This window comes from Orcinus orca, chromosome 6 (genome assembly GCF_937001465.1).
Source record: "Orcinus orca chromosome 6, mOrcOrc1.1, whole genome shotgun sequence".
NCBI classification, from domain to species: domain Eukaryota; kingdom Metazoa; phylum Chordata; class Mammalia; order Artiodactyla; family Delphinidae; genus Orcinus; species Orcinus orca.
This window is the reverse complement of record NC_064564.1, coordinates 19744039-19756092: the sequence shown is the minus strand read 5'-3', so window position 1 is coordinate 19756092 and position 12054 is coordinate 19744039. Positions and strand designations below refer to the sequence as shown.

The 12054-nt window shown below is 56.1% G+C and overlaps 1 protein-coding gene across 1 annotated transcript in view; it reads right to left on the bottom strand.

The window, feature by feature from the left end:
• Nucleotides 1-739: 739 nt before the first annotated feature.
• Nucleotides 740-12054, bottom strand: part of LOXL2 (lysyl oxidase like 2) — a 102826-nt gene continuing 91511 nt past the window's right edge. The window contains exons 11-14 of the mRNA XM_004270663.3: nt 7606-7721; nt 6300-6436; nt 2408-2519; nt 740-1676 (exon numbers count right to left, since the gene is read on the bottom strand). Coding sequence (XP_004270711.1) covers nt 1597-1676; nt 2408-2519; nt 6300-6436; nt 7606-7721 — 445 coding nt within the window. The 3' untranslated portion in view covers nt 740-1596. The remainder of the gene's footprint in view (nt 1677-2407; nt 2520-6299; nt 6437-7605; nt 7722-12054) is intronic.

Genomic DNA, 12054 nt, shown 5'->3' with positions numbered 1-12054 from the left:
TATTGGCAGTGCTGCGGGCACCCCCCCTTTGGACTGGTCCCAGTGTTACCAGTGGTGTGGGTTACACGGGTGGGGGTGGGGGGGTCCTTGCGGAAATAAACACGAACAAGCCAAGAGGCGAAATCTGAAATGCCCGCCGAGTTCTCTCCCCTCCCTGGAACGGCGGGGAGGGCAGCTTTGTGTGGACAAGGCCCCAGCACGCTCCTCTTTCCAGTTTGGGCGGAGTTGGTGCCGAGCGGTCCTGCCTGGCGCGCTGAGGTCATCGTGGACCCCTCGATTTGCTGGGCCACAGCGTGCTATGACACAAGAGGGAGCTCTGCGCCTGGGGGGAGAGTGGCTGGCTCGGGGTCCACCCTCACTGCACCCCGGGGACCCATGATCTACTTGACTTCCCCTCCCCCAGAGCCTGAGACTTAAGTCTAGGTGTCCCATCTGGTCCTCACACAACCACCGTGGCCCTGACACATTTCACTAAAACACAAGAGCTGAAGAAAGGCTGAGGCCTCTGTTTCTGTGGATTTTCCTGACCTCCTTAGACCGCGGCTCTCGGCAGGAGTTGCCCTTCCTCTGTGGTGTGCGTTGAATGAGGCCCCTGTGGCCACGCCGGACGGGAGGGGCCCAGGAACACAACGTCCCTGCAGGAGAGCACATGTCAGGGTGCCAAGCTCCCTGACTGCCGACTAGGGAAGGGAGTTCTGCTGCTCAGGGGCTGTGTGCAGAGGCCCAAATGAAACACACATGCAGGTCATAAATCTTTTATTCCAAGTTTCAAGTATGTGTAAGTGTCTGTGGTGACACATGGCGATCGGTAAGTGTCCTTATCACCCAGGACCCTGGTTATAGCACCGTTGAATCAGTTACAGAACTGGAAGGACAGAAAGAGAAGTCACTTACACAGGCGGGCTGCTTTTCTTCTGAGCTATACTTTCAAAGGCCCAGATGCCCAATATGAAATGCCACTAAATTTGTGTTTCAAAGTCTGTGAAAATAGAATATAATAATAGCATCTTGAAAAATAAGAGGACACGGGGGTGTGTGGGGGAGAGAAGTACCAGCTCTGAGCTCACTGAATCAGAAGACGTGTGGCAGCATTATTTATATGTGTGGATAGAATAGAGGCAGTTTGTTTAATTGGAAGAGAAGACTAGCTACTCCAGTTGGCTGGAAACGACCTAAGAGGAGGAGAAATGGGATTCAACCAGACCTCCTCGGGTTGCTCACTCACGTTGCCAGCATGTAACTTGAGAAGAAAATGGCCCCATGTTATCTGTGGTGAGCCAGGCAGGTGGTGAGACTCGGAGTGGACTGTGCTTAGGATGGGACAAGCTGGTGACAACCTGTGCGCTGGGGTCCTGGACAGGATGGCTCTCCGTTGGCACTGCTCCCACAGCCCCGTGGACAAGCCCCAGCCCCGGAGGCCTTCCCAGCCTGCAGGTGTCAGGAACACGCCTTCCTCGCCTTCCTCCTGAGCCTGGCCGGGGCTGCAGGGGGTCGAGACAGGTGGGCCGGGCTGGATGAAGGGGAGCAGGGCGAGGCTGTCGGTCGTTGGGGAAGATGCACTGTGGCCCAAAGGCAGGAGGTGACCATGTCACTGCTTTACCGCGTGGAGAGCTGGTTATTTATGAGTCCACTGAAGTGTTCAAACTTTTTTTCTGTCTCTTCACTGAAGGAACCACCTGAGGGGTGGGCATCAGGGAGACAAGAGTTTGGCAAACCGGATGCACAGGTCACAGGGTCCCTGGGCCACCACCCTCCTCGGGCGGCCACCTCTGTGTGACACCCCCAGGGCAGCGACAGGTGCTGGCCATCTCTAGGGCCAGGCCCATGTCAGCTGCTCTGTCAAAGTCGAGTGAAGGAGCGACTAAATCTAGTGCTTTTCGTTTTCTCCTCCACCGAGAGCGAGGCCATCACTTTTCCCGCTCAGCCTCCCCTTTTGGAACCCAGGTTGTATAACGTGAGGAAAAGCTTCTTTACTGGCAACCAGAAGCCACAGTGGTTGACTAGCTTCTAGCTCTCGACAGGAAAACGATACAGAGCCTGCAAATTGCTGGCGCCCCCATTTTTGAGGTCTCATGCGTAATGAGATGGTAGCCTCAGCTCCAGCCCTGAAATAGGTTTGGGGTCTATGCTGGGCCGGCCCGGTTTCTGCCCCGTCCTTTCTCCTTAGCCAGAGCTGGCTATGAAAACCCGGTCTCCATCCAGGCCTGTGGTGTCTACAGTGTCCTTCCTGCGTGTGGAAACGCGAGGCTGGCCCCATTCCCTGAAGTCTTCACCCAAGTTAGGAAGCTGCTCTGGCTCCTGGAGAAAGTGGGGCAGCTCTTGCCTGTCTCCTGGAGTTGGGCTGCGGCGTGGGGGGACCTGGCAGGCCTGAGGCGCTGTGCTCCCCAGGAGGGCCCGGGGGCCTTACCTATGTGGCAGTTGTACATCCAGATGCGGTGGCCGTCATAGCGGGTTCTGCACTTCATGATGTTATTGGTGTAGTCGGACTCCGCCACCTCGTAGTTGGGGTTGATGACGACCTGGGGGAGAGTCTGGTTGGAGGGGGTCCCGCCCCGGCCACCCTCCGTCCCAGGCCCAGCTGAGATGCTGAGATCAGGCCTGCCCCCACAGCCGGGCTGACCTCATGGAAGGGAGCAAGCATGGCTGGTGCTGTGTTCCAGGAGCAGCCCGGTGGGCGCAGAGCTGGTCGGAGATGAGGTCGGGGAGGGGGGGCAGAGGAGGGTGAGGCCTGGAGGAGTGAGACCTCCGCGCATCTCTGTCTGTCTCGGTGTAATTCACACACACACACACACACGCGCGCGCGCGCGCTCTTCATGGCCAGTAAGCGTAAGAGCACGCGCACACACACACACACACACACACACACACACAGTCGTACCCCCTCCTGGGTGCGCTGGGAGGTCTGGTACAGAGGCAGGAGCTGGGGCCTGGGGAGGCCAGGGAACGGCTGTTGAAGGCGCCAGGAGGGAGCTGGGGAGTAGGATGTGCTGGGAGGGGTGGGGGCAAGGCCCGGGCGCTGTGGGGAGTTGGAGGGGGGCTGCCCTGGGTGCTGGAGACGACACTGCTCCCGGCGGTGTGACATTGGACATGTCCCTTCTGCTCTCCAGGCCTCGGTTTGCTCTAGGGGATCCCCAAGCCCTTCCCGCTCACCAGTGCAGGGCCTGGGCTCTCGGGGAGACTGGGCCTGCCTTGTCCCCCTTCCTCTGCATCATCCTAGGAAAGAGGGCACAGCCCAAAGGAGCAGGGGCAGGAAGACCGTCATTTTGAGGGGGCTTCTGAGAGTGGACAGAAAAGGGGGATTTGGGGTGAGGAACCCAGAGGAGAAAGGGGAGGGAGGGGGAGGGGGAGGGACAGAAGCTGGGCCTGGGGCTGTGGGCGAAGGTATGGAGGACACAAAGGAGGCTTTTCCCGAGGGCCCTGCCACATGTGGAAGGGCTGAGAGCCCAGGGAGACAAGGGGGGCAGTGCTGCCCTAGGTCAGTGTGATGGGGGAGGGGTAGCCTGCTAGTTAAGGCCCATTCTGTAGGTTTGGGGCCCTCAGGACCTTTCCCTCCAGAAGGGCCTGGGTGTGACCCTTTAGTAAGCTGGTTGGGCCCTGCCAGAGCTGCTGTGGGAAACAGGCCAGTGGGAGCCCCCAGCCCTGCATCCTGGCCAGTGCAGGCCATGCTGGGGGCCCCAGGCTACCACCGTGACTCTGTGTCTCTAGGTAAGGCTGGTCAATGTCCCGCTCTGGGGTGACCTTACTTTTCTTTGATCTCTTTTCTACCCGACAACCTTAGCTGTCCCCTGCCCCAGCCCATGCATGGCTCATAGACCAGGACGGACAAACCCCCCGCACCAAGGCCCGGGCAGCCCCTTGCCCATGGACAGCCGTGCCCTGAGGGAGCCCACCCAGGTGTCCCTGTGGGGTGACCGTGTGGGTAGTAGGGGCTATCAGGGCCTGCTTGACCCACTTGGGTGCACAGTCCCATCAGACTCTCAGATATATGGTTTCCAATCTCGTGGGGATCACTGGCTTTAGTTCCTTAGACAAAGGACCCGCTGTGGTTTACAACAGCGAAGATGTGGAAGCAACCTAAGTGTTCATCAACAGGTGACTGGATAGAGACGTGGTACATATATACACAATGGACTACTACTCTGCCGGAAAAAAGAATGACATTTTGCAACTTTCCACAACATGGATGGACTTGGTGGGTATTATGCTTAGTGACATAAGTCAGAGAAAGAAAAATACTGCATGTCATCACTTCTATGTAGAATCTAAAAAAATAAAACAAACTAGTGAACATAACAAAAAAGAAAGACTCACAGATACAGAGAGCAAGCTAATGGTTACCAGTGGGGAGAGGGAAGGGGCAAGGCGGGGGTACAAACTACTGTGTATGAAATAAATAAGCTACAAGGAAGGATACATTGTACAGCACGGGGAATCGAGCCAATATTTTCTAATAACTATAAATGGAGTATAAGCTAGAAAAATATTGAATCACTATGTTGGACACCTGAAACTAATGTAATACGGTAAATCAACTATACCTCAATTTTTAAAAACTTGAAAACAAAACCCGACAAACAAACGAAAAATAAATAAATTGGCAGTGGCCGTGGCAACCTTATATTGAAAAAAAAAAGATCTGCTGTGGATCCAGGAACCTAGTAACGCACTGAGCCCTGCCTCTGAGCCTCTGCGCACAGGCCCCTCCGGATGGAACGCCACCTCCTCCCCGGCCTGGCTTTCTCCTGCCGGGAGAGTACTGGTGCCTGCACTTGGGTCCACGTGGGAATGGAGAGAACCGTGACTCAGGCCGGCGCTCTCACACGGCTAAAGCTCCACATCTATCACAAGGGACAGTCTTTTCCATGAACATGCCCCTAATGAGTTAATTTGCTACTTGTCTAGTTTAGGAGTCGAGAACACAGAATACGGAGTCATGTGACCTGGGTTGGCCTGGCTGTGAAATGCGGGTAATGGTAACACTCATCCCTGGGGGATTACATGAGCCCGTGGGTTCACAGGGTGTAGGCAGGTTCTGGCCCATCACCGATCTTCAAGGAGCCGCAGTTATTAAATAGACATTGTCAGAATACATGATGCTACACGTCCCCCAGGCAAAGGGACAGCAGACCTCAAGCATACACCACCACGCATGGAGTACGTGCACAGACACAGATATTCAATTTTTTAAATAGAGAGCACTCTGCTCTTCGGTCGGTCCTCTCCAAGTCTGCGGTTCTGGGCTTGTGGGTGGAAAAACGCTTGGCTGTCTGATTTTCAGTCTCTGAAATTGACCAGGGAAACTTTCAAAACCCCTCTGTGGTCACTTCCCTGCAGGTGTTGGTTCCTCCCACGACTGTCTATAGGGTGGGCACCGTGACTGGGCCCTGCGCTGGCTGAATGCCCCCTTAGGAAAGCTTTCAATACAGCTTTCTGGTCGCCCACTTGCCACCCAACCATCAAGCTTGAAAGCAAGACGGGTGGGGATGTGGGAAAAATGAGAAGGCAAAACGAAGCCTCCACAGGCAGGAGTGCATCTGTGCCCCAGAAGGGGAGATGGTGGGGATACAGTGCCCCTTGGCCCCTCCACCAGTCAGGGCCCTGGCTGGAGCCTGCAGCTATATGCGGGAAGGTGGGAGGCCAAGCCCTCTTAGTTCCTCCTCAGGGCGGGCCTTCCCCCTGGACAGCGCATGTGGAAGTCCTGGGAAGTCTCCACTCAGTCACTGGAAAGGCTATCTCTAGTCCCTAACAGCCTACCATTATAGATTCATTTCTTTGCATTGAAAATTGCCCCCTCTGCAGATCCCCTTCTATGGGGCAAACGTTTCTGGGAGAGGCAAGTCACAAACACTTGGGAGTGAATGGCTCTTTGTGTGACTGCTTTTAGCCTTAACAGCACAGAGCAAGGCAGGGTGAGGGCACTGGGAGAGATGGGGTGGAGGTGAAAGTACAGCTCCAAAGGACACAAGAGGTGTAGGTCGCCTTAGAGTCTGTGCACAGATTCCCGGCCTGAGGACCAAATCTGGCCTTCAGATGCATCTTGATTTGCAAGCACCAGGTGTCAACTGAACTGATGTCTCAGGAGGTCTGCAGTTCCCCACGGGCCCGCATGTCTCACACACCTAGGTTACCTGGGTGACAGCGACAGCCTCCGGGCGTAGGACTCTGTGCACTTTAGATGGCCTGGCCTCCATGCGTTTTCTGCCTGGGCACCATCAGAAGGAGGCTACCCACCCACTTGCTAAGGCAGAGACACCTCCTCCCATCAGCGGGGGCCCGGAGCCCCTTCTCATGCCCCTCACCTGGAACAGGTAGTCTCCAGGGGGCACGTCGGTGATGTCGACCCACTGGCAGTCGATATCATGGCGGTACATGTCCCAGCAGCCCATGGTGATGCCCTGCTCGCCGAAGTTGGCACACTCATAACTCTTCTGGATGTCTGAAGGCAGGGGCAGAGGGAAGCCCAGTCACCACACACCCATGACCCCTCTACCGGAAGAGGCTTCCTCTGCCATCTGTGCCACCCTGCCCACAAAGGGCCCCGAGCAGCCCTGCTGGGTGGGTGACATCCCCAGACCCCACCCTCAGCATCCCTCTGTTCTCCCAGGCCGACAACCTTGGCTTCACCTGGGCTCGGCAGCCCATCCCTTCCGTGCTCTCCTTTTGATGGAATCCCTCCCTCTTTCCCTACCCACAACCCACTGCTCCCTCCTCCACGAAGCCTTCCCTGGCCACTCTGGCCCACCTTGGCCTCTCCAAGGACTATCAGCCTAGGCATGAAGCGTGTGCTTATCTGGATTTTTGGTGTTTATTGTTGAGCTTGATGCTGGGGTCATCTTGTCTCCCTCTGGGGAATCTGCACTTGAATGTGGACTCAGGTCTGGCTTGTTTCTCTGACCCTTCCTGGGTCAGTCCATTGTCTGGCATATGGTAGGTGCTCAAAACCCATCTGCTGTGTGATTTCCTGGTATGTCAGGGGCCACGTCAACCACTGACAATTCGCACCCCTTTATCGAGAGGCTGCCTCATCTGGGCGCTACTCTAAGCTCCGGCCATGCTGACAAGGGTCATCGAGTCTCCCGTGGGAGAGCCTGGTCAGGCCAGGATGGCAGGTGCGCGCACAGGTGGTCACGGTGCAGGCGTGGCAGCTGACTAGGGGTGTGAGCGCGGTGCTGCCTCTGCCTGGGGCAGTCGAGAGGGTCTGGGAACCTCAGAGTGAGGGTTTAACTTGAACCTGGAGGTAAGAACCAGTGTGGCGGGGCACTTGTGTTGGGACCCAGGGAGAAAAGGCTGTGGCAGCCAGAGTGGGAGGGGACTGCGTGTCAGGTTCAAGGGTTTGGGCCTTACCCGGGAGGCCACGTGGACCCACCAGTGCCCGTCAGCATAACTCTGGGGACCCAGGTGCCTTTATAGCCAGGCTTTGCCTAACCCCCAGCCCCAGGCTATAGTCATGGGATCCCCAGTGAGGAAGGTTGCGGGGAGAGTCAGCAGTGGCCAGGGTGACACAGAGACCTGCGCCCGGCCTCGGCTTCCAGCCGGGTGAGTGCACACGGGAGCACGTGAGTCCCTCCGAAACTTCCCAGCACCACCTTGCCCCGCCAGAGATACCTCCTTCACATTCTGTGTCCTCCAAGCAGAAGCTGGCCTTGTGGCCCTCTGCCACCTTGGTACCATTGAGGTTTAGCAGGTCGTAGTGGGTGAACACCTCCATGCTGTGGTAGTGCCTGGGGGCGAGAGAGGGGGCCTGGATGTCAGTCTCTGGAGTGACGGCCGCCTGCAAGCGATGGCCCAGCTGGCGATTTCCCACTGGGGACACCATGGGCAGAGCAGTGTGGTCCAAAGTGGCGGCCAGCGGGAGAGGAGTGGGCAGCAACAGGGCATTAGGAAAGGGGGGATGGAGCTAATAACCATGGTGCTTACGTGGGCTCTGGAGGGACACAGCCCGCTCACCTCCCCAGGCCTCAGTTCTCTCATCACCTAAGTGGGAATAATGACGCACGTAATGCACAGGATGTTGGGGAGAATAGTAAGATAAACTGATGAGCAGAGGGCCCGGCATCAATAATAAGCCCAATAAATTAGGACATTTTTAGTAAATGTGTGTAACATCTTCCGGGGTGCTAAAGGGGCTATCACAGCCCATGCCTGCTTGAGACATTTTCTGCAGACAAATGCAAGTCACTCTTCCCTGTCTTTTGAAAACTTTTAAGGTGGGAGTGCGGTCGGGAGGGAGGGAGGGAGACTGCAGAGGGGGAGGAGGGGTGGGAAGGGCAGGGGCTGATGAATGGGACCCACGCGTGTCCTGAACCAGGCGACGCAGGCCGAAGTCTGTGCTCCTGGCATTGAGTAAATAAAAAAGGAGGCGAAAAGAGGGCTCTTAGGCCCTGTGGGAGGGAGAGGATGGCAGGCACACCCTGCGGGCCCTGGGAAGGAGTAGAGGGGGAGAGAGTCTGTACACCCCCGTGGCTCGTCCCTCGGCTAAGTGTTTACCTAATGGTGTGCCAATCGGTCACTTGGCAGGAATTGAGAACAGATGCGGATTCTTGGAAAGGCCTGTGTTTGGTGCAGAATAAACAAGGGAAACAGCTGCTGCATGTTGCCCTGGGGCCTTCCTAAAGCTCTCGGTGGCCAGGCCCGTCCTAAGCTGCTACACATGTATCACAAGCGGCTGCAATGCACTTATCTCTGGCATTACAGGGACATTTGGAAAATGGGGAAAAACGGAGGAACAAGGTACCAAGGCTCGGGGAACAGAATCACATGTTTCATTTCCATGCGAGCTGAGTTCCCTCTGCAGGAAAGAGGGAATGATAGCACGATCCCCCATCAGGGGTTCTGTGAGGATGCAGTAGGAGAAATCACAGAAATACCTAACACGGGGCTTGGAACAGAGCAGCACTTAGTACCTGTCAACCCTCTGCTTACTACCACTACTCCCAGGAGTGATGGAGTCGTGTTTAATTACTGCCACCACCGTTACCATGGCTACGATTATCCCCAGGCCCGGAGAGCAGCTTCCCCGCCTCCCGGGCCTCAGGTGGTTGGCTTCAGGTCCCCCCGCTGGATCGGGAGCAGAAGAGGACAGAGGGAAGAGGGGAATTGAAAGGATAGGTTTTCAGGGGCTTCCCTGGTGGCGCAGTGGTTGAGAGTCTGCCTGCCGATGCAGGGGACACGGGTTCGTGCCCCGGTCCGGGAGGATCCCACATGCCGCGGAGCGGCTGGGCCCGTGAGCCATGGCCGCTGAGCCTGCGCGTCCGGAGCCTGTGCTCCGCAACGGGAAAGGCCACAACAGTGGCCGCAGAAAAAAAAAAAAAAAGGACAGGTTTTCAGAGAGGAAATCAGAGGCTCTTTTCCCTTCTTCCTGTGTTGGGCTTGTGCTAAAAAAAAATGTCAGAAGTTCCCAAGTTGGGCTTTTCCCAGGTCACTCATGTTTCTGGGTAAAAGAATGCTGAGCCAGGGGCCCACAGGGAACGGTCACAAGGATGCATTTTGTGGCAGTTGAAGGGATGACTCTGAAAGAGTCTATTTTGGCTTCTTGAAGGAGCAAGGTGAGACATGAGGTCTGACTCATCGCCTAAAACATGTCTGCCTCTTTCAGAGACGGGTTTATGTTGTCATGTTTACCGGCTGGAAAGACTGAAGAGGAATAGGTTTATGTTCCGTTGTCTAAACAAAATTCAGACAGAGTCCACAGATGGACTCTTGTAAGGCTGACCTTCTCCCGCTCCCCTGGCTTCCTGCAGACTCGATTTAAGAGTCGTCTTCCTCAGCTCCTCAGTTTTTCCCCTGTGGATATCGGGAGGGAAGCAGCTGGTTTGGAGCCTCCCCATGCTAGCTAGCTGAGGTCCGGGAGCCTCTGTGCTTTACCGCTGGGGCCAACGTGGACATCAGCCCTGGGGCCACGTTTCCCTCCCAGCTGGTTGGCTGTGGAGCCCAGGGGCACCCATCTTCCACCACCCACACACACATCCCAGGGGGTATGGATCGTGGCTGCTGGGAAGGTGATCAGGGGAAATTTCCTCTTTTCAGGCTGAGTGTCCTGAACTTGGGAAGTCTAAGAGGGGGCCTGATCCATGGGATAAAGATAGGGAAACTCCGATTTGCAAAGAAATTCCAGAAGTCTAAGGAGGGAGAGAACACCTGACGCTAGAGGGAGGTCATTGTAATCTGGATGAGAGGAAGGACAGCTTTCTACCGTGAGACTCCACATCACAGTATTCTAGGACACGGTACTAGCCGAGGCAGGAGGTGCTGGGTGAACACGTGGATGACACAGCTAGTCCAGAGCAAGAAGGGAGGTTTGGGTATATTCTGTTACCCTAGGTCATCTCGGGCCCAAATAAAACTTTCGATCTGAGCATCAGTGTGCGTTGTAGAGATGTTTCACTCTTTTTCGTTTCCCACACCAGCCACGAGTCTTCCGGTGCCTCCAGGATGGAGAGTCGTGGCCGGCACTCAGTCGTGGTTGGGAAAAGGCTCCCATCCCCATTTCAGAGAAATCTGGGGGTGTGTTCCAGCCTCAGGAGGTGTGGCCACAAAGGGCAGGGTCCCTTCTGCTTGCTCTGCCCCGCCCTCCTCATGTGCTAGGCAGCCCCTGGCTGGAACAAAGCCCCACGGGTAGGATGAGGGCCTAAAATTGGCTCACAGAGGCCGCACTGAATCTGTGGGGCTTTGACCTGATACGGGGGCTGCTCCGCACATGGTAGGGGGTGGGGCGGAATGAAGGAAATTCCCCCCTTTGTACCCGGGCCATCCCTGACCGGAGGGCTGGCACCTGTGCTGGCTGTCACCTCCCTGCCACTCCAGCTCCCAGCTCCTCTCTCGGGCTTCCCCAAGATGTGAGGGGCAGGGAGACTGAGCCCTGGGACAGAGCAGGGGCTGAGAGCCAGGAGACGCCGGGTTGCTCTGTGCCCAGCCGTCAAGGCTGTGACATCGTGTGCCAGGGGAGCAGGTGTGGTCCCACTCCCTGGGACACGAGAAGCAGGACGGGGACCCCCATCCCGGGCCCAGAAGGGAGAGAATACCTGACACTAGAGGGCTTGTGCTAAAAAAAAATCATCAACCAAGGGCCAGGTATATGAGAGAGAATGGTGCAGGGCGTTTCCCTCTAGGTCTGGCTGGGGAGGAGACTCCTAAGGGGGCCGTTCTTTGTTTCATCTTAGGGCTGTCAAAGAACATAGCTCTGTTCCTCATCATCGTATCAAGTAAACTGGGAGCTATCGTTTTCCCCATACACACTACTCTGAGCCAGGGTTCTTTTTTTTTTTTTTTTTCTTTTGCGGTACGCGGGCCTCTCACTGTTGTGGCCTCTCCCGTTGAGGAGCACAGGCTCTGGACGCGCAGGCTCAGCGGCCATGGCTCACGGGCCCAGCCGCTCCGCCACATGTGGGATCTTCCCGGACCGGGGCACGAACCCGTGTCCCCTGCATCGGCAGGCGGACTCTCAACCACTGCGCCACCAGGGAAGCCCTGAGCCAGGGTTCTTAATTCTGGCTCCACAGATGGGCTTCAGCATCTGTAAATCTGCTGAAATAGGACATTAAATCGAGAAATAATTTTTTCTGAGTGGAGGACGGGCCAGCTTTCATCACACTCCGAAAGGGACCCAACGGAGATTCGGGCCAGGATTCCTGTTGAAAGGTCCTCCCTGGAGCTCTGGAGGCCAGGGGTGGAGAGTTTCTTAAACCCTCTGGGGTCCTTATGGTCAGAGGTTCTCAGCCATGGTCCAGGAGGTCCAGGCCTGAAGGAACATATGCTTAGCCAGTATGTTCTTTCCCACCCGTCCCTCCCAAACCATTGATTGCAACATCTATAAACAAAGAAAGAAAACAGAACACAGGAAAAGCTGGAGTAGGGGTGGGGAGGACGGGGTCAGGGTTCCTGGAGCACCAGATGAGAAGAAACACTTCCATGACGTCGCCACGTGTATTCTTAGGGAAAAGACCATTCCTTGGAGGGCAAGCCTAGGTCACAGGGAGACTCCTACCATGTGATGTCTGGGGGGAGTGCCACATGCAGGGCAGAGATGCAATTACCCTCTACTTGTAGGCCCACAGG